This window comes from Oncorhynchus kisutch, linkage group LG20 (assembly GCF_002021735.2).
Source record: "Oncorhynchus kisutch isolate 150728-3 linkage group LG20, Okis_V2, whole genome shotgun sequence".
In the NCBI taxonomy this organism is placed as follows: Eukaryota; Metazoa; Chordata; class Actinopteri; order Salmoniformes; family Salmonidae; genus Oncorhynchus; species Oncorhynchus kisutch.
This window is the reverse complement of record NC_034193.2, coordinates 35,161,243-35,187,855: the sequence shown is the minus strand read 5'-3', so window position 1 is coordinate 35,187,855 and position 26,613 is coordinate 35,161,243. Positions and strand designations below refer to the sequence as shown.

The window sequence follows — 26,613 nt, the reverse complement described above, 5'->3', positions numbered from 1 at the left end:
TGTACTCCCTTCACAATCGAGATGCTGCGTGACTTGGATGGTTTAATCTTCATACGGGCCCAGCTGATGTTCTCCTCAAGTTTTCTGAGCAGTCCCCTGGTGCATGGGACAGTGGTGGTGAATTTTGTAATGTCGTCCATGTAGGCTCTGAGTGGAGGGAGGCGGAAACCAGAGTCGACTCGCTGTCCACCAGCAACCCATTTTGAGGATCTGATGATAACCTCCATTGCCATTATGAATGCCAACGGAGAAATGGTACATCCCGCCATTATACCTACATTCAGGCACTGCCATGAGGTGGTGAACTCTGAGGTGGTGAAGCAGAACTGCAGATCCTGGAAATACGACTTCACCAGGGTTGTGATGGTGTCCGGTATGTGGAAAAATCTGAAGGCAGACCACAGGAGTTCATGGGGCACAGAGCCAAATGCATTGGCGAGGTCGAGAAAGACTACATGGAGGTCCCTTTTCTCCACCTTGGCCATTTGGATCTGGTGCCAGATCATGCTGGAATGTTCCAAGCAGCCAGAGAACCCTGATATTCCTGCCTTCTGTACAGATGTATCGACGTACGCATTCCTTTGCAGGTACTCGGCCATCCTCTGGGCAATGACTCTAAAGAAGATTTTACCCTCGACATTCAGTAAGGAGATTGGGCGGAATTGGCTGATGTTCACTGCATCCTTCTCCTTAGGGATCAGGACCCCGCCTGCCCTACGCCACACTCTGGGTATTATCTTATTTTGCCAAGCTGTTCTCATAAGCCTCCAGAGGAACCTCAGGACGTCTGGTGCGTTCTTATACACTTTGTACGGGACTCCATTTGGCCCCTGGGCTGATGCTGTTCTTGCCCGTCGAACTGTGTTTTCCACCTCTTTCCATGTCGGAGGGCTGGTCTCAATATGATGTTCCGGGGGTTCAATGGATGGGATATCTGATGGGATGGCCAGATGTTCATGTCGCTTTGAGTCAAAGTTTGTTGTTCTCAGGTGCTCCTCTAGGTCTTTCTTTGTTGTTTATAGAGCTCCACTTTTTTCCTTCGTGAAGAGACTTTTAAGGAACTTGAAGGGATCTTTATAGAATCAAGTTCTAGTTTGTTCTTTCTTCCTTCTGCGTTTCCGTAGGTTCTCTGCTCTACGGAGGGATGCCAACCGGGTTTTGATATCAGCCTGAAGTGCCTCTATTTCCACTTCCGAGGCCTTCTTCCACTGTTTCCTAAGCTGTCGCCTTTCTTGAACGAGGCGCTTGATTTCTTGTTGCCTCCTGGAAACTGGTGGGGTTGGAACCTTTCTCCCGCCTTTTGCCTCTTCCACTCCAAATCTTTCTGTCCCATACTCATAGATAATGTCCCCCATCCTCTCCAACTTCTTCTCCACTGTGCCTCGAAGTTTCTCGAGGGTCAAGGTAAGGTCAGTATTCAGTGTTTCCCACAACTTCTTGTCACTGGCGCCAGGCCACTTCACATACGGTCTGTGCCCTGGTAGTCTCCTCTCGACTGCAGGTCTGGGAGGCTCGGTGAGTTCCACTCCTGTTGTTGGTTCCACCTCAGTTGTTACTTCGGTGCTTGAGTTTACGTCCTCCATGGTTTTACGTCCTCCATGGTTTGGAGGACGTAAACTATGGTTTGCGTCCAGTTGCTGTGCTTCATTCGACTGATTTGATCGCTTTCGCAGAAAGTAATCAATGCGAGGCCTCTGTCTCTCTTTACCCAAACACCCCTTCTTCCCCTGGTGGATCCTCAACCCATGGTGAAGGTAATTTGTGTAAAATGTATTTTTCCCCACTCATTCACCCCATCTCTTTACATTGCTTATGCTTATTTGATGGTCTGACTGCATCCAGACTATGTCAAAGGCCCATCCTGGTAGATCTGAACCTAATGCAAATTGGAGTGATCAGATGACAGAAGTCACATTTAGGTGTCAGGTGTAACTAAGGCAATTGATGCTCCATATCCATTACTTTTAGTTTTTTATATATTATGACTTAATGTGTTTCTTTGTGTTGCAGGGACAGTCAAGAAATGTAACGGCAAGACCACAGAACATGACCTAAGCAGTGGGAGACCACCTCAAGCCCCTGGTAGAGCCGGGGGTGGTGTTTACCACTCCACCACACCTTCAGCAAAAGTGGGATTGATACTTTTTTCATACCAAGAGGGACCAAGAGTCTGTGGATTGGTTGGTCATTGGGTTAATTTGTTTTGCAATATGTTCAAAACAAATCAAGCTTTATTTATACAGCACATTTCAGACATGGATGCAACACAATGGCTTCACAGGAAAAAACAATGAAAAAAACAGAAATATTTAGTACAAACATAAGATAAAAAAACTATAACAACTTAAAGACTAAGAGCATCCTAAGGAAATGCCATTGATAAAAAAAAAAAAAATCCAACCCAAAATATAAGCTCGTTTTTAAGGAGGGGCTCTGAAAGAGAGTGTCCATTGAAAATGGACAAGTAACAACTGGGACATAAAAGACACCCACCATGAGACCCACTAAATCTGCCCAGGAAAAGGAAAATGAAATAAAAACCCACACCAAACTTAAAGACAGGAAGCAAACCAAAAAGGTGGTTAAAATAATTTATTACAATCAAAACCATTCATACTATTACAAAATCACAATTCTCATTCATTCTTAATTAATTCTATTTACAAAAACATCAAACAAAAACAAACCTCAGGGGAGCATCGTCCCTCCCCATCATACCTAACCAATACCTAACCCTTTCCCTATCTCCCCTTCCCTAATCTATCCCCTTACCAAACTCACTCTAACACTCCCAGCCCTAAACCCCCTTTCCACCTCTCCCGTGCCGCATGCTTCCCCCACTTCCTCTCCTCCCTCTTCATCTTCCCCCTCAAATCACCTTCCACCCTTCTCACTATCCCTTCCACTCCCCAATCTCTCCCTGTCTTGACTAAATTCTGCCTGGCTTCCCACAGTCCCTTTTTAAAGAGACTCATGAGAAGCCAGAGCAGAAACCTGTCCCTATCCGTTCCCTTTGCTCTCCCTACGCCTCTCTCTAGCCTAGCCCATGTCAAAACAAAATCACTCCTAACCACACCTAGCATCACCCGTGCCCTAGCCCAGACTAGTCCTGCAAAGGCACAGTCCCAGAAGGCATGGCGCAGTCTCCTCCCTGCCACAAGAGGATCTTGGACAGGTGGGGGATTGCACCAAACTATACCGGTACAAGATGGCACGTACCGGCAAGCACTTATGGAGGCCCAACCAATTCAGGTCCTTGAGCCTGTTGTCCAGGCCCCGCGCCTGCACTCCCTCCCAGACCACTGACGAGATGCCCGCTACAGGCGCAGGACTCCCTGCCTGCCTGACCTCCTCGTACAGGTGCCTGTGGTCTAAACCTACTCGGGCAACTTCAACCTCGGGGTGCGCACGCAGCCACTTGGCCGCATGGCCAAAGTGCCACGGCAGCTGTTCCGCCCGAGGACCCGCGTTAGACCACACCATTACGCTTCTCGCCTTATACGAGAAGAACACCCGCAGGAGGTAACCAGACGGGTGTATAACCGGACGAGCAAGCTCCGTCAACAAGAAAGAAACAAAAATGGCGTCCAGCTTGAGGGGGAAATGTGGTACCCCCCTACCTCCCTCCCTGATGGGACAGATCATGCGTGCCCTGGCGACCCACTCGCACCTGCCACTCCACATAAACTGAAACACAAGCCTCACTAGAGGCCTCCTCAGACAAGCCGGCAATGGGTAGATGTATGCCAAATACAAAAGAGACGGAAACACATCCACCTTTAGGACCAGGACTTTGCCCATAAAAGACAAATACCTAGCCTTCCACATTGCTAGCTTCCTCTGTACCACTGCGATACGCATGTTCCAGTTTAGCGTCGCTGAGCCGGAGGTCTCAAAATGAACCCCGAGAATCCTCAGGGCCCCTTCACAGAGAGATAATCCCCCAGGCACATCCGTTCTACCGTGCCATCTTCCGAAAAACTTGACGGAAGACTTTGCATGGTTCAGAACTGCTCCCGACGCTCAGGTGAAATCCCCAAAGATGGCAAGGGACCTTGTCAGGCACAAGTCCTTGCACAACAGCAAGGAAGTGTCGTCGGCGTACTGCGTCATCTTAACACGCAGCCCACCACTTCCAGGGATCAACAAGCCTTCCACCCCTGTGTCTGCCCTAATGGCAGCCCCCAGAGGCTCCATGTACAGAACGAAGAGGAGAGCCGAGAGTGGGCATCCCTGCCTGACCCCAGACGAGAGGTCAAAAACGTCACCTAAGTGACTATTTACACTAACTCGACACCCCGCTCCGACATATAAAGTACGGATCCATCCTATAAACTTCTCCCCAAATCCTAATCTACCTAACACCCTGAATAGAAAAGATCTATTCACGCGATCAAAAGCTTTCGCCTGATCTAGCGCTGCTACCATTAAAGGCAGCCCTCTATCTTCAACCCAAGCGATGGAATCCCTGATCAACTGTAGGTTCCATCTTATAGAGCGGCCCTCTACCCCGCACGTCTGATCCTCGTGGACGACGTAGGGAAGGGCTGTGCGCAACCGGTCTGCTAAAACCTTTGCAAGAATCTTGTAATCTATGCACAGCATGGTCAATGGCCGCCAGTTGCCAAGGTCAGTTGCTTCCCCCTTCTTATAAAGAAGTGACAGCACACCAACAGCCATTGATCCCCCCGGGACCCCCGTCTCAAGGATGGCCTTCAAGACTTCGAGAACCACTGGTCCAAGTATACCCCAAAACTTGAGGTAAAACTCAGCCGGCAGCCCATCCATCCCAGGCACCTTCCCTTTTCCCATCCTCCTAAGAGCGCTCTCAACCTCTTCTAGTGAGATCTGGGCCTCCATCACGTCTCGAATGTCCTCTGGCAACCGCCGGGACAAGTGTTCTAAAAACACGTTTCCCTGCTCTACATCTATTTCCCTTTCCTTAAATAAACCTTGGAAATGATCAGTTGTCACCCTGACCATTTCCTCTGGTTTACTTACTACACTACCATTTTCTTCCCTAACTCCATGCATTACCTTCCTACTCTGCCTGGCCCTAACCGACTTAAAGAACATAGCGGAACAAGTCTCATTATGTTCTAGAAAGCCACTATGCGCACGCTCCAGGAAAGCTCGAGCCTTCTGCTCCTGCAGCTCCCTGAGCTGCGCCTTTAGGGCTGCGAATCTCTCCCAGTCAATCGACCCGCCGAGGTTGCCTGCCTCGTACTCGAGTTCAATTAACCTTTGGATACGATCCACCTCCCTCCTTTCCTCCCTTTTTTTCCTTCTACAATATCCTATTATAAAAGCCCTAATCCTCACCTTAACTAAATCCCACCACTCTAACACCCCCTCGCACATGGACCAGAGGCCGTCAAGCCTCCGAAAGAAACAAAAAAATGCGTCAACGAAAGCCTGCTCCTCCAGTATATCCCGATCTAACTTCCAGTACCCCCTACCGAAGAGGCAGACTGGCGACCCCACCTGCAGGAACACCCCGTCGTGATCCGTGAAGAAAACAGGCAACAGCCGCCCAGACAACTGACCCAAAGACCTGGATACAAAAATGTAGTCGAGCCTCCGCGCAACCCCCCTGGAGTTGCGCCATGTAGGACCGACCATTGCCGGAGTAGTGTGCAGGCCACCATCAACCAGACCATGGCAAGCCATTAGCCCAGAGATGGCACCTGCACTGCTATCACCGCCTACCCCTAAATCTATATTAAAGTCTCCTCCTATCACAAAGTGCCTGTTTGTAACACACAGGGGCGCCAGACAGTCCACCATCTCCCTCCTGTCTGCCGCCACCTGTGGCCCATACACCCCAATTAACCTATATCTAGCTTCTCTAAACTTAACATCTATCCCCAAAACTCTACCCTGCATTATTACAAAAGTGTTCTCTATTTTAACCTCTCTATGCCCACACAAAATCCCTACTCCTGTTGAGTGCACCCCTCCTATGCCCCCAAAAAATTCCCCCTTATCCCACTCCCTCTTAAATCTACACACATCCCCACCATCCCTCAGGTGAACCTCCTGTAAAAAACAGAAATCAAACCCCACACCCTCTAAATAACAAAAAAACGCCCTCCTTTTAACATTATCCCTTAACCCCCTAACATTTAGACTAAAAAAAGAAACAGAACTATTCATTTAATTATTAACAACAAATAAAATAAAAAAAAAAAAAACAAAGAAAAACCAGGAGACTCACCCGATGCTCCCCTGGTCCATCTCCACCGGCGGGGACGTCCTCTCCTCTCCTGACGCCCCCCCGTCCTCCATCCCAACCCATGACCCAGGCAATCCCCCCCTCCCTGTTTGCCTCGGGGCTGCATGTAGGGGACCCCATCTCCCCAAACAGGAGTTGGGATCCCTCTAGCAAACAGCCCACCGACCCCTCACTGGAGTCATCCACTAAAATGCAAGGGGCTGAGGCAAACCGGGAGGACAAATTACCCCCCCCCCCCCGCCACTCTCTTAGCCCCCCCCCTCCCCCTCCACACCCCCCTCCCTCTCACTTCCTGCCAAGCTCCCCCTCTTCATCCCTTTCTTCTTTGGTGAAGGAGGTAGCGGGGAGACACAACGTCCCATCCCCGCTAACTCCTCCACCAAATCCCTCATTTCGACCTCGAGGAAGCCTGGCAGGCTGTCCCCCCACTCCCCTCCCACCTCCACTCCTCCCTCCTTCTCCATCACTGTCCCCGTTCCCTCTTCCACTCCTTCTCGTACCACTGTCCCCTTCTCCCTCTTCTCAGCTCCTCCACCTTCTTCCGTCCCCTTTTTCTTCTCTCCTTCTGTTCCATTCTTTTCTTTTCTTCTCCTCGCCTCTTTCTTCCCACCTCATCCTTCTTCCCATCTTCTTCCTGCGCCGTCTTTTCCCCTGTGCCATCCATGCAATCCGCACGCGTCCTTTCTTTCCTCCCCCCCATCCCCCGCTCCCCCCCCAGCTGCAGACGCGTATGACCTGTGACGAGCCGGGCAATCACGCCACAGGTGTACTTTCGAGCCACACCCGTGGCAAGCCTTGGGCTCGTCACACTCCTTGGCCTCGTGCTCTTCCGACCCACAAAAACGACATTTCTTGGCGCTGCACGAGGCCAGGATATGACCGTAGGCCATACAACGCCTGCAGAACGGGGGCTGACGTGCATAGTAGTGTTCCCCTGTCAGCCCCCAGGGAGAACATCGCCGGAGGATGGAGGTAGCCATCCACACTCTTCGGGGACTCCCTGAGTAACGCCTGGAACCCTCTCCTCCCATTCCAGAAACCCAGGGAGTCCCTGAGGTACCTCGCTGAGGAGACATTGTCCATGTATCTCCCCAGAAAGGCCCTCACTTCTTCATCCTTCACGTGCGGATTGTACATGTTTACGGTGACCACCCTGAAGTTGTTCTTTGCCAGGCTGGTCACCGCATAATGGCACAGGGGTCCTTTTCTTTCCGCTTCCTTTGCCATCTTCAATACATCATCATGTTTCTCTTGCTTGTGAAACGTCACATCAAAACCCTTTTCATTTGGGTTGCCTTGAAGGCAGAGTACTTCCTTCACCTCTATCCTGAGGCATCCCATCAATATGGTCCTTCCAAAGGTTTCCCTGCCCCAAGGTTCCATCTCCTTTTCAGTCCATGAAAATCTTACGGTATTTGCTATACCAATCCCCGGAACCGACCAGGTTTGCTTGTTTGTATTCATTTTCTTCTTCTTCAAAAAAAAAAAAAAAATCTTCAGAAAGAAGCTTCAACCTGAAATGAAAACATCTTAAAACAAAAAGGTGGCGCAACTAAAGGTGTTGACTCTCCACATCTATCAAGACAACTGGAGCACTGGGCCAGACACTCTTAAATAGAACCTGGACCAGCTCAGGTGAAACACCTTCCCACTAACGAGATGGACAAGCCAGCACAAGTGTAACACATAGTGACTAACGAGGTGACACCAATCAGTGCGTCCTACGTGCTAACGAGCAAGACGTGCTAAAGTCAAACCTCAAAACATTAAATGGAAAAACCAAAGACTAACACCTTAAGAGAATGCTTACCAACAGAAAACAACTTCCATTTCACATTATAATCAACTAAAATGCTACACCTTCACTAATATAAACATGGTGTCTACTGGCTGTCAACAATTAAAACAAGAAAAAAATGTTTTTTCCCCACTAGCTTCTAGAACTACCGTCTTCCTAAAACTCACTAGCTTCTAGAACTCCCGTCCCTCTGAAACGAGCCCAAACAAAACCTTTCTACAAAACGGAAAAACGTGCAGTCAAAATAAATTGTGATCCATGGCAACTCACTGCCTTAACGCAAAACAGAAAACTTTTTGGCTGCCCACCCTTGAGACAATCAGCAACCAAGTTGTCCCTACCAAGGACGTGTCTGATTTCAAGCGGAAACTCTTGCAATATCCGTAGTAACTTTCCAACTTATTGCGGCGCTTCTCTTTTCAGGGTTCACTAGATAGGCATGTTGTTGGATCGGGGGCCCAGTCCCCAATGTCATGCTCTAGTACATTTGGGTTGGCACATCTGAGAATGAACCCTGATATTCTAAAAGCAGGGAAACAATGTCAATATAATTGTACCAAATTGTCAGTTGGTTGCATTAATAATCATTACTAAATGTTACATGAATTGGAAATATTACATATTTGGTTACATAGTCTTATTTTCAATGGCTTTTCAATTACATTTTGACAGGTGGGATAGCCCCAATGTTAAAACAGTTTTAACATGTCCAAATCAATAACCAATATGCAGAAACAGTTTGGGATAAATTAAAAACCTAAACATAACATGTGCTATTTACACAAACATCTGCCACAATATCATATTTCTTGTATTTATTTAAACAAGCTCCTTAAAAACTGCACAAGCACCAGCAACGCTGGTTGTTGAAACTAACACGACTAAAAAAACACATGGAAATGGGAGATATCTTTTACCTCACTGGTTAAAGGACAACCTGCAGAAGACAGTCATCTACAGATTGGAGTGATGCATTTAAATGTAGGGGTCGCTAAACTAAGGAACGCAACACTTATTTGTCATCACTCATCGATATCATGTTGAAATCCATTGTGCTGAGAGGAGAGAGATGAGGTTGCACGTCCTGTTAGTTTTAACAGCACAAAAACCACACGGAATCTGGGAATAATGTGTACATCACTGGTTAGAGGACAATTCGTAGAAAACAGCTAGCTACATTCTGAAGTGATGCATTTTGATTGAAGTGGGTCACCAACATGGTAAGTGTTACAAAACTCTTTTTGTGTTAGTCACTTTTTGTTAAATCACATAAATAGTACTCTTTCAATTCAGAGCCTGGATTTTTCCAAAGGCTAATATCCATATCATGCTGAAATCAATTGAATGGGGCAAACGTTTAGGATTCTACATTGTGAAATTCCTTAAAATACTCCTACTACAATGTTAAAAACATTCTACATTGTGACATTTTTTCATTGATATCACAAAATAACTCCTTCATGTATGTATTTTCTGATGTTTGACCAGAGATCTTTTATCAAAGTACCTCTTGTCACACTGAGCACAGCAAAAAGGTTTCTCGCCTGTGTGTGTTCTCTTGTGCAGAGTCAGAGTGCCAGATCTACCAAAACTCTTCCCACATTGATCACAGCTATAAGGTCTCTCTCCTGTGTGTATTCTCTGGTGCAATGTCAGCTCTCCAGATTGACCAAAACTCTTCCCACACTGACCACAGCTATAAGGTTTCTCTCCTGTGTGTGTTCTCTTGTGTAGATTGAGAGAGCCAGATCTACCAAAACACTTCCCACATTGACCACAGCTAAGAGATTTCTCTCCTGTGTGTGTTCTCTGGTGTGACACCAGATGGCCAGATTGACCAAAACTGTTCCCACATTGAACACAGCTATAAGGTTTCTCTCCTGTGTGTGTTCTCTGGTGTGATACCAGATGGCCAGATCTACCAAAACACTTCCCACATTGATCACAGCGATAAGGTTTATCTCCTGTGTGTGTTCTCTGGTGTGAAACCAGATGGCCAGATTGACTAAAACTCTTCCCACATTGATCACAGCTATAAGGTTTCTGTCCTGTGTGTATTCTCTGGTGTAAAGTCAGAGTGCTAGATGTAGTAAAACTCTTCCCACATTGATCACAGCTATAAGGTTTCTCTCCTGTGTGTATTCTCTGGTGTAAAGTCAGAGTGCTAGATGTAGTAAAACTCTTCCCACATTGATCACAGCTATAAGGCTTCTCTCCTGTGTGTGTTCTCTGGTGCACTGTCAGCTCTCCAGATTGACCAAAACTCTTCCCACATTGATCACAGCTATACGGTTTCTTTCTTGTGTGTGTTCTCTGATGAATTTTAATGCCTGATGAGGTGAATCTCTTCCCACAGTCAGGGCAGCAGTGAGTTCTCTTCCCTGTGGATCTCTGCGGGTGTTTATTGAGGTGTTCTGATCTGGAGAGACTCTTCTCTGCCTCTTCAGCATCACGAGGTTGTTGAGGCTCCCCAGGGGATCCACGATAGTCATGTCTCTCTCCTGTGTGAACAACAAAGTCAGACAGATGATTAAAGGCCCACAACAATGGTAATCCACTGTAAAATGTGATGCCAACAGCATAGCCATGATGTTGTACAACAATTGACGTCTGTAATGCATGTTAAAATGACTTGACAATTGTCTTAAAATGAGCAAGAATAGTCATATTTTGTCTTGTTTTCACATTAGTATTGACATCGATGATTGTAGGCTAGAAATAAGTAATTCATGCTGTTGAAACTCTAAGCAGTGTGGCAGACGGCTTTTGGTCTCCAATATAGGCCCCTTTTGTGTTTGCTAAAATTGAGGCACGAGGACAATTTGATTGCAGAAACTCCTCCCTGCTAATGAGGAAACTGATAGTTATGGATGTACTATCTGCCTGGAGCAAAAATGGTGAGCAAAGATTTTAGTTTTTCACAATGTATTCTGACTGTGAATGGGGGAAAACTCAATTTCCAGGTTGCTTATGAGTACATATCACACTACTTTGGAGTATAATTGTATGGCTCGTTTGAATGTCCTGTTTAATATATTGTTTGCTACAGTATCAAGAACTACGTGTAAATATTGAAAAACCGTCCAGTCAATAACACAATAGAAACATCTATATACAGTGTGTTCAAATGGAGTATGGGGGTCCAGTCAATAACACAATAGAAACATCTATATACAGTGTGTTCAAATGGAGTATGGGGGTAAGGCAATAAATAGGCCATAGTAGCGAAGTAATTACAATTTAGTAAATTAACACTGGAGTGATAGATGTGCAGATGATTATGTGCAAGAAGAAATACTGGGGTGCAAAAGAGCAAAAAAAGTAAATAAAACATGGGGATGAGGTAGGCAGTTGGATGGGCTATTACAGATGGGCTGTGTACAGCTGCAGCAATCGGTAAACTGCTCAGATAGCTGATGCTTAAAGCTAGCGAGGGAGATAAGTCTCCAACTTCAGCGATTTTTGCAATTCGTTCCAGTCATTGGCAGCAGAGAACTGGAAGGAATAGCGGCCAAAGTAGGTGTTGGCTTTGGGGATGACCAGTGAGATTTACCTCCTGGAGCGAGTGCAATGGGTGGGTGTTGCTATGGTGACCAGTGAGCAGAGTTAAGGCGGCCTAGCAAAGACTTATAGATGACCTAGAGCCAGTGGGTTTGGCGACGAATATGTAGCGAGGGCCAGCCAACGAGAGCATACAGGTCGCAGTGGTGGGTGGTATATGGGGCTTTGGTGACAAAACGGATGGCACGGTGATAGACTGCATCCAGTTTGCTGAGTAGTGTTGGAGGCTATTTTGAAAATGACATCGCCGAAGTCAAGAATCGGTAGGATAGTCAGTTTTATGAGGGTGTTTAGCAGCATTAGTGAAGTAGGCATTGTTGCGAAATAGGAAGCCGATCTAGATTTAATTTTGGGTTGGAAGGAGAGTTTACAGTCTAATCAGACACTTAGATTTTGTGGAAAACAAATACCTAAGTCAGAATCGTCCAGAGTAGTGATAATAGTCAGGCTGCGGCTGCAGGCAAGATCGGTTGAAGAGCATGTATTTAATTTTACTAGCGTTTAAGATAAGTTGGTGGCCACAGAAGGAGTTTGGTATTGTATTGAAGGTTTGGAGGTTTGTTAACACAGTGTCCGAAGAAGGGCCAGATGTATACAGAATGGTGTCGCCTGCGTAGAGGTGGATCAAGGAATCAACCGCAGTAAGAGCAACATCGTTGGTATATACAGAGAAAAGAGTTGGTTCGAGACATGAACCCCGTGGAACCCCCAGACAGCCAGAGGTCCGGAACACAGGCCCTCCGATTTGACACACTGAACTCTATCTGAGAAGTAGTTGGTGAACCAGGCAAGTCAGTCATTTGAGAAACCAAGGCTGTCGAGTCTGCCGATAAGAATACGGTGATTGACAGAGTCGAAAGCCTTGGCCAGGTTGATGAGGAGGGCTGCACAGTACTGTCTTCTAACGTTGGCGGTTATGATATCGTTTCGTACCTTGAGTGTGGCTGAGGTGCACCCGTGACCAACTCAGAAACCGGATTGCACAGTGGAGAAGGTACAGTGAGATTCAAAATGGTCAGTGATCTGTTTGTTAACTTGGCTTTCGAAGACTTTAGAAAGGTAAGGCATGATGGATTTAGGTCTGTAACAGTTTGGGTCTAGAGTGTCACCCCCTTTGAAGAGGGGGATGACCGCGTAAGCGTACCAATCTTTAGGAATCTCGGACGATGCGAAAGAGAGGTTGAACAGAGTAGTAATAGGGGTGGCCACAATGATGGCAGATAATTTTAAAAAGAGAGGGTCCAGATTGTCTAGCCCAGCTGATTTGTACGGGTCCAGGTTTTGCAACTCTTTCAGAAAAACTGCATTTGGGTGAAGGAGACGCTGGGGAGGCTTGGGCAAGTAGCTGCCGGGGTTGGGGTAGCAAGGGAGGAAAGCATGGCCAGCCGTAGAGAAATGCTAATTGAAATTCTCAATTATCATGTAGTTATCGGTGGTGACAGTGTTTCCTAGCGTCAGTGCAGTGGGCAGCTGGGAGAAGGTGCTCTTATTCTCCATAGACTTTACAGTGTCACAAAACGTTTTGGAGTTAGAGCTACAGGATGTAAATTTCGGGTTTGAAAAAGCTACCCTTTGCTTTCCTAACTGACTGTGTGTATTGGTTCCTGACTTCTCTGAAAAGTTGCATATCGCGGGGACTATTCGATGCTAGTGCAGTAGGCCACAGGATGTTTTTGTGCTGGTCGAGGGCAGTCAGGTCTGGAGTGAACCAAGGGCTATATCTGTTCTTAGTTCTACATTTTTTGAAAGGGGCATGCTTATTTAGCCAAACCCACTGGCTCCATGTCATCTACAAGACCCTGCTAGGTAAAGTCCCCCCTTATCTCAGCTCGCTGGTCACCATAACATGACCCACCTGTAGCACGCGCTCCAGTAGGTATATCTCTCTGGTCACCCCCAAAACCAATTCTTTCTTTGGCCGCCTCTCCTTCCAGTTCTCTGCTGCCAATGACTGGAACGAACTACAAAAATCTCTGAAACTGGAAACACTTATCTCCCTCACTAGCTTTAAGCACCAGCTGTCAGAGCAGCTCACAGATTACTGCACCTGTACATAGCCCATCTATAATTTAGCCCAAACAACTACCTCTTTCCCTGCTGTATTTATTTTATTTATTTTGCACCCCATTATTTTTGTTTCTACTTTGCACATTCTTCCACTGCAAATATTCCATTGCAGTGTTTTACTTGCTATATTGTATTTACTTTGCCACCATGGCCTTTTATTTGCCTTTACCTCCCTTATCACCTCATTTGCTCACATCGTATATATGACTTGTTTCTACTGCATTATTGACTGTATGTTTGTTTTACTCCATGTGTAACTCTGTGTTGTTGTATGTGTCGAACTGCTTTGCTTTATCTTGGCCAGGTCGCAATTGTAAATGAGAACATGTTCTCAACTTGCCTACCTGGTTAAATAAAGGTGAAATAAATATAAAAACATTTAAGGTAGTGAGGAAATAACTTTTAAAAGAACAACCAGGCATCCTCTACTGACGGGATGAGGTCAATATCCTTCGAGGATGCTCGGGCCAGGTCGATTAGAAAGGCCTGCTTGCAGAAGTGTTTTAGGGAGCGTTTGACAGTGATGAGGGGTGGTTGTTTGACTGCGGACCCATAACGGATGCAGGCAATGAGGCAGTGATCGCTGAGATCCTCATTGAAAACAGCAGAGGTGTATTTGGAGGGCAAGTTGGTCAGGATAATATATATGAGGGTGCCCATGTTTACGGATTTAGGGTTGTACCTGGTGGGTTCCTTGATAATGTGTGTGAGATTGAGGGCATCTAGCTTGGATTGTAGGACGGCCGGGGTGTTGAGCATATCCCAGTTTAGGTCATCTAATAGAACAAACTCTGAAGATAGATGGGGGGCAATCAATTCACATATGGTGTCCAGGGCACAGCTGAGAGCTGAGGGGGGTCTGTAACAGGCGGCAACAGTGAGAGACTTATTTCTGGAGAGATTCATATTTAAAATTAGAAGCTCGAACTGTTTGGGCATGGACCTGGAAAGTATGACAGAACTTTGCAGGCCATGTCTGCAGTAGATTGCAACTCCTCTCTTTTTGACAGTTCTATCTTGACGGAAAATGTTGTGGTTGGGGATGGAAATTTCTGAATTTTTAGTTGCCTTCCTAAGCCAGGATTCAGACATGCAAGGACAAGCAGTGAGTAAAAACAAACTTAGGGAGGAGGCTTCTGATGTTAACATGCATGAAACCAAGGCTTTTATGGATACAGAAGTCAACAAATGAGAGCGCCCAGGGACACCCAGGGCCTGGGTTAACCTCTACATCACCCGAGGAACAGAGGAGTAGGATGAGGGTACGGCTAAAAGCTATCAGAACTGGTCGAATAGTGCATTTGGAACAGAGAATAAAAGGAGCAGATTTCTGGGCCTGATAGGATAGATTCAAGGTATAATGTACAGACAGGGGTATGGTAGGGTGCGGGTACAGTGGAGGTAAACAACAACGGGTAAGACAACAGTTTATCAGCTAAGACAACAACAACAGGTAAAATGGCAATGAATGGGCAGAGAGGGTCAGTTAACTACACACAGGGCTTGACTTTGAGCCTGTGGCCGACAGATAAACAAAATAAACAAAATGGAGACCCGTGATTAATGAACAATCCAACAGGCATCAGCTATGTAGCCAAGTGATCATAGGGTCCAGTGAACAGGAATATATGAAACAGGGAAGCCGTTAGATAGTTGTTACTACGCTAGCCAGGAGATGCGCCTGGCTCGAGGCTAACTGGTGCTAGCTTCGGGACAAGGGCGTCACCAACGTCCTGCAAAGGCTGGTTGAGGGCACATCGGACGAATTCCGTCGGCAGACCTGTCGTGATGGATCAGCGGTGCTCGGTGTTGACAAAGGGTCCAGGCCAATTGGCAAAAGAGGTATTGTAGCTGGAGTAATTATGTTTGCTAGCCGGGAGATGCACCTGGCTCGAGGTTAAATGGTGCTAGCTTCGGGACAAGGGTGTTAGCCACTATAGCCACTCCGTTGCAAAGGTCCAGAGCCTTTGCAACGGAATCCGGTGATGTAGTGGCTTCTACTCATCTTAGTGAAGAGTCTGGGAGACATCAGCTGTGTAGCCGAGTGATCATAGGGTCCACTGAGTAGGCTGGGAGATGGGCCTGACTCAAGGCTAGCTTCAAGGCTGGACCAATCGGTAGCAGCTAGCTAGCTGCGATTATCCGGTGTAATGGTCCAGAGCTTACGGCAGGAATACAGTGATGTAGTGGAGAAAAACAGTCCAATATGCTCAGAGTTGAAATTGCGCTGTGCAGACTGGAAGGTATTATCCAGGCTAAAAGCGGCTGGTGTCTGAGCTAAAAAAGTAAAGGCCACAAGCAGTGGCGAACAATGACAAAATAGCTAGTAGCTAATTAGCTGGTTAGCTTCTGATGGAGGTTCTAGCTATAAGGTCAAAAATAGCAGATCCGTATTACATTGGGTGAGGCGGGTTGCCGGAAGGTATATTTAAACATAGAAATATATTACAATATATACAAAAAAAATACAAAAAAAACAAACACATCATACTGCTACGCCACCTTGGATTACAAGTTGATATTGTATTTAGCAAAATCTAAAATGATTTTGTATTTCTGTGCCCACAAACTGTTTTCCCAGCGTAACTTAAGGAGCCACTAAATGACACGTAGGTCGAGTGCATTTCAGAATACAAAAAAATGTCAGACAGCAACAGTAATTTTTCAGAGTAAACAACTCACAGACACTAGAGAAGCTTAACTTCTTCGATATAGGGGGCGCTCTTAATTTTTGGATAAAAAAACGTTCCCGTTTTAAACAAGATATTTTGTCATGAAAAGATGCTCGACTATGCATATAATTGACAGCTTTGGAAAGAAAACACTCTGACGTTTCCAAAACTGCAAAGATATTACCTGTGAGTGCCACAGAACTGATGCTACAGGCGAAACCAAGATGAAATTTCAAACAGGAAATGCCCCAGATTTTGAAGGCGCTGTGTTCCAATGTCTCCTTATATAGCTGTGAATGCGCCAGGAATGAGCTTACACTTTCTGTCGTTTCCCCAAGGTGTCTGCAGCATTGTGACGTATTTGTAGGCATATCATTGGAAGATTGACCATAAGAGACTACATTTACCAGGTGCTCGCTTGGTGTCCTCCATCAAAATTATTGCGTAATCTCCAGCTGCGTGTATTTTTCCATTTGCTTCCGAGGAGAAACCCAACTGCCACGAATGATTTATCATCGAATAGATATGTGACACCTTGAGGATTGATTCTAAACAACGTTTGCCATGTTTCTGTCAATATTATGGAGTTAATTTGGTAAAAAGTTTGGCGTTGTAATGACTGAATTTTCGGGGGGTTTTCTTAGCCAAACGTGATGAACAAAACGGAGCGATTTCTCCTACACAAATAATATTTTTGGAAAAACTGAACATTTGCTATCTAACTGAGTCTCCTCATTGAAAACATCCGAAGTTCTTCAAAGGTAAATGATTTTATTTGAATGCTTTTCTTGTTTTTGTGAAAATGTTGCCTGCTGAATGCTAGGCTTAATGCTATGCTAGCAATCAATACTCTTACACAAATGCTTGTGTAGCTATTGTTGAAAAGCATATTTTGAAAATCTGAGATGACAGTGTTGTTAACAATTAGGCTAAGCTTGTGAGTGAATATATTTCTTTCATTTCATTTGCGATTTTCATGAATAGTTAACGTTGCATTATGGTAATGAGCTTGAGGCTATGATTACGCTTCCGGATACGGGATTGCTCGACGCAAGAAGTTAACCAAGTTCAATTCTTCCCAAAGGGTCGTTACATCTGTAGATCAGACAAAAACATGTCCTCACCATTACAAGTATATATACCCCACTTTGGACACTCCTCCTTCTCTCCAATCCTTACATCTTCGGGGTCGACAGGAAGAGGGTAACAGGATACTAAACCCTTACTACTCCCTTCAGGGGGTCTGACCTGACCTCCTGACCTAAACCCCTCCTTCGCCTAATCCACAGATGTCCATCCTCTTCCCCTAAAGCAATCCTGTGATCTCCTCCCGTCCACCCAGCACATTCCAGTCACTATGTCTTTCTACTAATCTCACTCCTTTATATACTCTGCGTCTGAACTATCATGTCTTGAATAAGTTCAAAGTTTAGAATCCAACAATAATCATAAAGTTACACTCCCTTTCAGTCAGTCAACTTCGGTACAACATACAATGGGAAAAGACAATCATTCCCCATGCCGATCCAAACGGATACTAAATGAAACAGCCCCATGGCAGACCACCCAGACCTGACCCTGCAAGATGCGTCAGTTTTGCCAATTTATTGTCTTTTGTTTGAAACACACCTGTCAATGTTGAGTAAGGATGCACACCTAATTATGCATATAGAAGTAGGACTAGTCTACCTGGCCTGCACAAGAATGTAGGCCTATAAATGTGCACATTTGGGGATGTCTGATAGTATTTCTGATTGTCTTAATGCACCACCACTAATGAGTTGTGGAGCTTCTCAAAGCAATTGTTTCTTCACCTCAAACAGCAAGTAAACTAAGTCTAATCAAAATCAATTGCATATGACAATAGTTCCTTCAAAGTATTTTCGTAATATATTTTCACTCGGCATGAAAGGGAAAAATGTAATGATCTGATCCAGTGGAAATGTCATAAAATACCTGATTACTCTTAATCCTTTGCACAACTAGCCGACAGCTGTGTCTGTCCCAAACTCACAGGCGCGGGAAACTCTGAGGGCCCAGAATATTTGATACAATGTTGCAAGCTTGCTAGCACAAGTTTTGGAGGACCCAGTTGATAGTTGATACAATGTTTCAAGTTTGTTGTAGACAGGCCATGCGCAGCAAATGTGATTTCTAGGATATTTATTTTTAATCAGGATATTTTCTACCTGCAGGCTGCAATGTTTTTATTTGTTATGTAGGCCATTTATTTTTACATAGTTGGCAATAAAAGTTACTTTTAGATTTGTATAATTTTCATTTAGATTTAGATAGAATGTAGATTAATCACAGACAATGATTTTGAGATACTATTATAAATTAAATGAAACTGTTCCATAAAAATGTGCATATGAAAATCATAACTGGCAAGCAGATCAGTAGAAATGGTAAGATACATTGTCACTCTAAATGGAAAAGTTTAACAACCGCTGGTGTAGTTAATTACTGAAAACTTCGGGAGCAAAATGACAGAATTTACAAAGTCCAGCAGCAGCAGGGGGAGGAGGAGAGTTTTTCTCAGTTATATTGATGACTGGCTCCCTCAAATAACTTGTGTATCTGTTATTTAATCAAACAGCATGCTTAAAGCATCAGACAAGTTACGTACATATAGTTGATTTTATTAAAACACATGGAGCGATTGGTAGAAAGAACAGATGACTCTTGGTTGACCAAGATTTATTTTAGTTGGGGACAGCACTAGAACATGATTTTGGGGCTCTCGAGTGGCACAGCGGTCTAAGTCACTGCATCTCTGTACTTGAGGCGTCCCTACAGGCTGTATCACAACCGGCCGTGATTGGGAGTCCCATAGGGTGGTGCACAATTGTCTCAGCGTCGTCCGGGGTAGGCCATCACAGAAAACTTAACTGACTTGCCTAGTTAAATAAAGGTTACAATTAAATAAATAAAATAGTGTTTTCTGACAAACCATTTTTTACAAATCCATCCAGGCACCAACTTTGAGAAGGGTTTAAAACAAAGGTTTCAAACCAATTCATGAATATTATTGAATCTAGGTATGTTTCGCCTTTCATGTAATGGCATGAAAAAAAATTGGCTGAATATTATACAATGACTTATCAACAGCTCTAATAACTTGACCCCACAAGAAATCTTCACTGGCAATTCTAGAATATACTATATAGCCTAGAAACCTGGTTAAACTATCATTATGACATCATGGATGAATTCTAGAATATACTATATATCCTTGAAATCTGTTTAAAACCATAATTTTGACCTCATTGATGGCCAGTCTTTGTATTTATGGTGTAGTGAATTCAGGGGATAGTCCAGAGCTGAACTCGTTTTATCCACGTTTTGAGGCTATACAGTGTTGATTTACATTGTTTCTAAACATTGGCGTAAAAAAAGGTTATTTGGGGTTCTGATGGGGTACAACAGTTGAACTAAGCTCATGAGGCATGTGTTATATTCTTCAAGAATCAATGGCTATAAATAAATAATTACAAAGTCAAAATATGGATGTAGCTATTGCATATTTCCCCTTTAACACCAAACATCAGTTCAACAACTGCAGTTTGTGCTTTTGTATTCAAGACAGTACTTACTAGTGTTAATCAGGGGCCGGTTTCTCAAAACCATCTTACGGCTAAGTTCATCGTTAGAACCATTGGATGCCTTAAGATGCGTTTGGCAAACCGGGCCCAGAAATCCAGTTTCCTCCTTTTTGGATATGACAGTCACCTCCCCATCCTCCTCTTTCACTCTGAACGCATCTTCCTCTTCTTTCACTGAAACGTCTTTCTCTTCTTCTTTCACTGTAACAGCCTCACCATCTACTTCTTGTTTTACTGGGAAATCCTCTTCTTCCTCTTCTTTCACGACAACGTTCAGCCACAGTCCATCTTTTTCCGTCCAGCAGATACCCTCTTCTTTAGCAGAAGGAGAGTAGCTTAGTGAGCTCATGGTCGGGGATGTAAGCTAGCTAGGCTAATGCTAATTTAACCAGCCCGCTAGCTGACTAATAACAACACCGTAATATGAAATTAAATCGGATAACTAACTAGACGACAGAAGTGGGTGTAAAACACAGTGGTTAATATACACTAAAGCGTCTAAGGAGCTCTACTGGTTCGTCTATTTTGTCTACTCAGCTACCGAGGTGTCTGACTAACTGTTGCTGCTGTTGAAAGAAGCGTTCCGTCCACTAGATTATACGTCACACTAACAGCATTTCCTTAAATTCCCATACCGCCATCTGCTGACTGGAGTGGATAACGCAGTTGAGTAAGATGTATATTTAATTTTCAGACAAAAAGTTAAAGGGTAGGTATCAGAGACGACGCTAGTCCTAAAATATTAATTACCCCCCCCCCCCCCCCCCTAAATAAATCAATATCAGTCAATAGATTTTTTTCTGCGATTAATTTTTTTCGTCAACCGTTCCATCACATTAAGATTCTTACGGGCGGCACTAGGACCGGGGAAGGCTGCTGCTGCGCTAGTGACTGTCAGACTTTCTTCAGCAAAGATGGCGGACATAAATACTAGGAGAGGGGTACCCCTACACAGAACTGAACTGGATCAAAGATGGCGAACAGAAATACTAGGAGAGAGGGGTACCCCTACACAGAACTGAACTGGATCAAAGATGGCAGACAGAAATACTAGATTGGAAGCAAATGTAAGGGATTATAATGTCATAACGAATCATGCAAAAACATGTACAGTTGACAGGAATGTTTGTTCATGTAGAGACAAACGATAATGCATTTTCTTATCATAAAGTTCATTTATGAAAATCGTGATTTAGCAGGCTAGATGGGTGTTGTGACATGAGTTTGAAATTGTAATTCTGGTTGTTTTAGGGACTCCTGAAACAACCAGCAAACCAGGCTGTCGTTTTGTGAAACAGTGGGTGTATAGAATCTAGCTAGCTGAAGAATTTACAGCAAATTGAATGTACAATTGTGTAAGCTTGTCTTGCTGATATTTACCATGCAGATAGATTAAATAACGTAGCCAGCTATGTTCTTGCTTATTGTGCAGTGGATGATTAAAATCCCGGTATGCCCATGGATGTGTAGCTAGATATCTAGCCGATCTGTGTATGGACCCAAACGTTTGGTATACATATTAGTTCAGAACCTAGCTATGAACCTCAGCTATCATAGCCAGTTGTATCAACTTCAAAACAGCCTGAATGACATTAATGAAGCCTATGGATTGAGTAGAATATAATATGTTGTGCCAAGGATGAAAGTCATATATACATGTAGTTATTACCATGCATGAGATCCCCACATTGTATCCTGTACATTTAATATATTCACTGATCATGTACTCTACCTTCGCAAATAAAGGTGCATTTCAGGTATGAATGTCTTTGAGATTATTTTTCAGTCATATCCAATACCAGGAGTATCAAATTCCAGTCTTTGAATGACTCTGTGTCTGCATGTATGTAATACAATTATACACTTCAACAGTGTTTACCAATCGTGATCCTGGGACATCAATGGTTACACATTATAACTAATAGACTAGAAATAGGATTTAACTAGTTAATTCAAATATACAGAAATATAATGTTAAAAAACACTATACTACACTTCCTATGCATCATGTAAATACTCTAACACCGGTTCATCTCAACATCTAATGCCCTTCATCTGCATTGATCTGATAAACACAGGATAGGTGGAGTATTTCATCACATTACACTTCATTTCAACCAGTAGAGAATGTGAAACGCTTTATTGAAAAGCTCATTATACAGGTGTTATAAATACAAGTTCAATATGTACTTCAATGCACTTCTGTTGTGAATTATAAAAACAGGAAGAAAGAGGAGGTGGAGAGAGAGGAGTTAAAGACAGAAAGGGAAAGAGGTAAACACATAGGAGCAGGGAAGGCAGCACGTGATTAATTAATCACAGTGCTACCTAAATATTCTCTCAGTTCATCACAATTACATAAGTGTCTAGTCGGCACAATGGTTATCTTTAAAGCAGGTGAGGTGGCGATGATGGGACTGGGGGTTGGCATCCTCTCACATCAAAACATATCTGCAGACGAGAGACAGATGGAGAGAGAGAGCATGTTTAAGCCTTGTTAGTCATCAATCAGGAGGTGAAATGCAAAACTGACCTTGGATCATTAACTCTGGGACTACTGCATCTATCTGTATTTCAATGTAAAGCATATCTTAAATAATACTTCCTGTTGACCTGACCAAGTGACCCCTCACATCTGATCATGCTTACTTACTTACTGACTTTATTGTCCCCATAGGGAAATTCTGTTGCAGTGTCATGTACACATTCGAAGTGGCGTTTAAATACAAAACACGATTGACAACTTTCATAACAGTTACGCACCAATAAGAAGAATAATAGTAAGAAATGAGAAATAAAACTTTTAAAACAATAAATCAATCCATTTTTTTTAAAGAAGAAAAGACTAGCCTGCTGGCCTTACGGGGTCAATGGGAACATTCACCGGAGCTATTTAGGAGGGATATCACACCTGGCACAAATTATTGTCTTGTTCTATTCCTCCTGCTGGGGGGTGCCCTATACCTGCGCCCAGAGGGGAGTAATTCAAAGTCCAGGTACAGGGGGTGGCTTGGGTCTAAAATGATTTTGAGAACCTTACAGAGGGCTCTGACCTTAAAGATCTCATCCAGGCCTGTCTGTTTGACTCCAAGTACCTCGCTTTCTGTGGTAATAATCCTCCTCCGCATGCTTCTCTGGCTGATAGTGGCATTGCCAAACCAACAAACAATACAAAAAGTTAAAATACTCTCAATAAAAGATTTGTAAAACAGAGTCAGTATAGTACAGACTATATTAAAAGAACCCAATTTTTTTTTAGAAAGTACAGTCTCTGTTGGCTCTTTTTGTAGATCAGGTCTGTACATTTACTCCACTGAAGCTTATTGTCCAAAAGGACACCCAGATATTTACATTCCTCTATGATTTCTATATTCTGACCTCTGATAGATGTTGCAGAGGTAGGTGTTGTACGCTTCCTGAAGTCTATGCACATCTCTTTGGTCTTGTTGGTATTGAGGACCAAGTGTGATTCCTCATACCACTCTACAAAGTCATCTAGGACCGGGCCATGATGTTCCTCGTCATCATGCAACAGGTTGATCAAGGCAGTGTCATCAGCGAACTTAATGAGGTGTCTGTCAGTATGGGAACTAGTACAACTATTAGTGTACAAGATGTACAGAAGTGGGGACAAAACACATCCCTGAGGAGAGCCTGTGTTGGTATTGCGTATATCTGACACATGGGGACCTATTTGACTCACTGTGAGCATTGGCTCAGGAAGTCCAACAGCCACAAAACTAGCCCCCCGTCTAAGGAGAAGTCCCGAATGAGTCTCTGTGCCAGAATGTAAGGCTGGATTGCTGTGCCCTCGATGTAGCCAGTTCAGATGCAGGAGGTGTTCACCGACACAGCTGATATATCCTAGAGGATTTAGGGAGAAGGGGAGAGAGGGATGAAGTGAAGGAGAGAGACTGTTATTGAGAAAATAAGGTTGTTAAAGTGACAGTGTTCAACAGGAATGTGTGTGTGTGGCCTCACCTGGTGTCCACACCACACTAAGTGGCTGCAGAGTACTTTATGCTGAAAAATATGAACGGACCCACAAGGACAAACAATTATAGCGTAATTATAGAAATTATTAAGTGTCTTAATATTCTCTATGGTTGGCCCTCTTGCCTATTTTTTAAGGTGGAAAGAGCCACAGTTATACATCTGAACCTGCTTACTGCACAACACAATCCATCAATCAGATTGATACATGAGTGTGTAGGTGTTGGTTATAGGGTGTCTAATTGTTCTATATTTTTTCAATATAGGTGACTTAAAATAGCCTGTTTTGTTTTTGCATAGACATCATACCCTTACCTAAACTGCACCCTCACATGAGAAGTAGAAATCAAAGGGAGAGAAACTGTGAATTGTATAACTGCAGTTGACATACCTAAATAAATGGAAGACTACTCTTATTGCAATGTGAATGGCTCTTAAAAGAGCCTTTGGTTGTGCATAGTGTAGTCTATGGTGTTGCCAGGGAACAGCACCCTCTTTGAAGAAGTAGGAGGTGAAGATCTCCTGCACACGGATTGCCTCTCTTGCTGTGTTGTTGGACCCCATCCTTGAAACATCCTGCAGAGCAGCAGACTTCTCCTCTGGGACACGGTGGTGAGCTGCGGATCCGCTCCTGGTCCTCGTGTCCATCCTCATGAAGTTACGCAGGACACAGGTAGCCTTCACACACCTGAATTCCTCCAGGAGGCAGTCCCAGATGAACCTGGTCAACCAACCTTGCAGTGCCCTACCTGGTAACTGTAGGCAATCGTTTTGAAGGAATCTCCAGTTACAAGGTATCTGTAGGAATATGGAAGACAATGTAATTATTAGACTGTTACATCTCCGGGTCATTGTGGATTACTAAAGTATAATATCCCTGATAACAAATCATGATAATATTGGATTGATAGATACATGGGCACACATATGTGCATGTGTAGCATGTGACAATAACAGGATCATATCAAGGATGGCATCACAAATGAATACATAAATACCATTTGAAGCTTGATGATGAGTTGATCATTTGATTCAGCTGTGCAGTGCTGAGGCAAAAACAAAAATGTGCCTCTTGAGTCCCCAGGACTGAGAACCACTGCTCTTCATTGGGATCTCTTCATATGTAGACTGGCTTTCATGTAGCTTTTTATCTGAGGACAGAAAACCTCACAAGAAACAGACTTCATTACAAAAGTACCTGCCCTACCCAGAATAGCCTCCTCTCTCACTGACAGTTGGGGCTGCTATCCTTTCACCCTCCTCCATGGCTGTTAGCTAGCTACCTACAAATGCATTTGAATTTTATTTTTTATAGTGATAAATACATCAAGATAGCTAGCTAACATGAAGTTAGGTAGCTGGTAGTATTTAATTCACTTAGCTATGCTCAACCGGTGTCGCTCATTCAGCCGACAGAAAATCCCCATTAAGCAACGAGTCGGAGTCAGAGGCCGAGCCTTCTCTTGTCTCTACTCCTCCCGTTATGCGGTCTGAGATGCAGAAGCTTCCCATCATTAGCTCTGACAAATTGAAAACTCAAGTCATTGGCGACTCCATTACCCGCAGTATTAGGCTTAAAACGAATCTTCCAGCGATCATACACTGTTTACCAGGGGGCAGGGCTACCGACGTTAAGGTTAATCTGAAGATGGTGCTGGCTAAAGCTAAAACTGGCGAGTGTAGAGAGTATAGAGATATTGTTATCCATGTCAGCACCAGCGATGTTAGGATGAAACAGTCTGAGGTCACCAAGCGCAACATAGCTTCAGCGTGTAAATCAGCTAGAAAGATGTGTCAGCATCGAGAAATTGTCTCTGGCCCCCTCCCAGTTAGGGGGAGTGATGAGCTCTACAGCAGAGTCTCACAACTCAATCGCTGGTTGAAAACTGTTTCTGCCCCTCCCAAAAGATAGAATTTGTAGATAATTGGCCCTCTTTCTTGGACTCACCCACAAACATGACCAAGCCTGACCTGCGGAGGAGTGACAGGGCTCAAACTCCTCTAGCTCCACAATGAAATTGGGTGCAGGCCAGGCAGCAGGCTGTTAGCCAGCCTGCCAGTTTAGTGGAGTCTGCCACTAGCACAGTCAGTGTAGTCAGCTCAGCTATCCCCATTGAGACTGTGTCTGTGCATCGACCTAGGTTGGGAAAAACTAAACATGGCGGTGTTCGCCTTAGCAATCTCACTAGGATAAAAACCTCCTCCATTCCTGTCATTATTGAAAGAGATCGTGAAACCTCACATCTCAAAATAGGGCTACTTAATGTTAGATCCCTTACTTCAAAGGCAATTATAGTCAACGAACTAATCACTAATCATAATCTTGATGTGATTGGCCTGACTGAAACATGGCTTAAGCCTGATGAATTTACTGTGTTAAATGAGGCCTCACCTCCTGGCTACACTAGTGACCATATCCTCCGTGCATCCCGCAAAGGCGGAGGTGTTGCTAACATTTACGATAGCAAAATTAAATTAAAATAAACTAAAAATGACGTTTTGAGCTTCTAGTCATGAAATCTATGCACCCTACTCAATCACTTTTTATAGCTACTGTTTACAGGCCTCCTGGGCCATATACAGCGTTCCTCATTGAGTTCCCTGAATTCCTATCGGACCTTGTAGTCATAGCAGATAATATTCAAATGTTTGGTGACTTTAATATTCACATGGAAAAGTCCA

The 26,613-nt window shown here is 44.1% G+C and overlaps 1 protein-coding gene and 1 long non-coding RNA gene across 3 annotated transcripts; both read right to left on the bottom strand.

Annotated features, from left to right (window-relative positions):
- Positions 1 to 8,833: 8,833 nt before the first annotated feature.
- On the bottom strand, positions 8,834 to 20,518 carry LOC109876102 (zinc finger protein 664-like). The gene is made up of 2 exons (XM_020468565.2): positions 19,930 to 20,518; positions 8,834 to 10,534 (listed from the first exon to the last, which is right to left on the bottom strand). Exons 1-2 carry the CDS (start codon positions 20,285 to 20,287, stop codon positions 9,492 to 9,494), a joined length of 1,401 nt encoding a protein of 466 aa, XP_020324154.1. The 5' UTR covers positions 20,288 to 20,518; the 3' UTR covers positions 8,834 to 9,491.
- Positions 20,519 to 22,059: 1,541 nt separating this feature from the next.
- On the bottom strand, positions 22,060 to 25,801 carry LOC109876099 (uncharacterized). Of its 2 annotated transcripts, XR_004204381.1 has the most exons (4): positions 24,930 to 25,274; positions 23,642 to 24,729; positions 22,992 to 23,076; positions 22,060 to 22,389 (listed from the first exon to the last, which is right to left on the bottom strand). It is a non-coding gene; the product is annotated as an uncharacterized LOC109876099 (long non-coding RNA). The 2 variants fall into 2 exon arrangements; XR_004204380.1 differs by lacking the exon at positions 22,992 to 23,076 and having other exon boundaries at positions 24,930 to 25,801.
- Between the last annotated feature and the right edge of the window lie 812 nt (positions 25,802 to 26,613).

Excerpts from the sequence above, each read along its gene's own strand:
- LOC109876102 (XM_020468565.2), bottom strand. The coding sequence starts at position 20,287 with ATGAGCTCACTAAGCTACTCTCCTTCTGCTAAAGAAGAGGGTATCTGC. Across the intron at positions 10,535-19,929 it reads CCGGCCCCTGATTAACACTA|GAGAGAGACATGACTATCGT; the intron begins GTAAGTACTGTC and ends TTGTTCACACAG.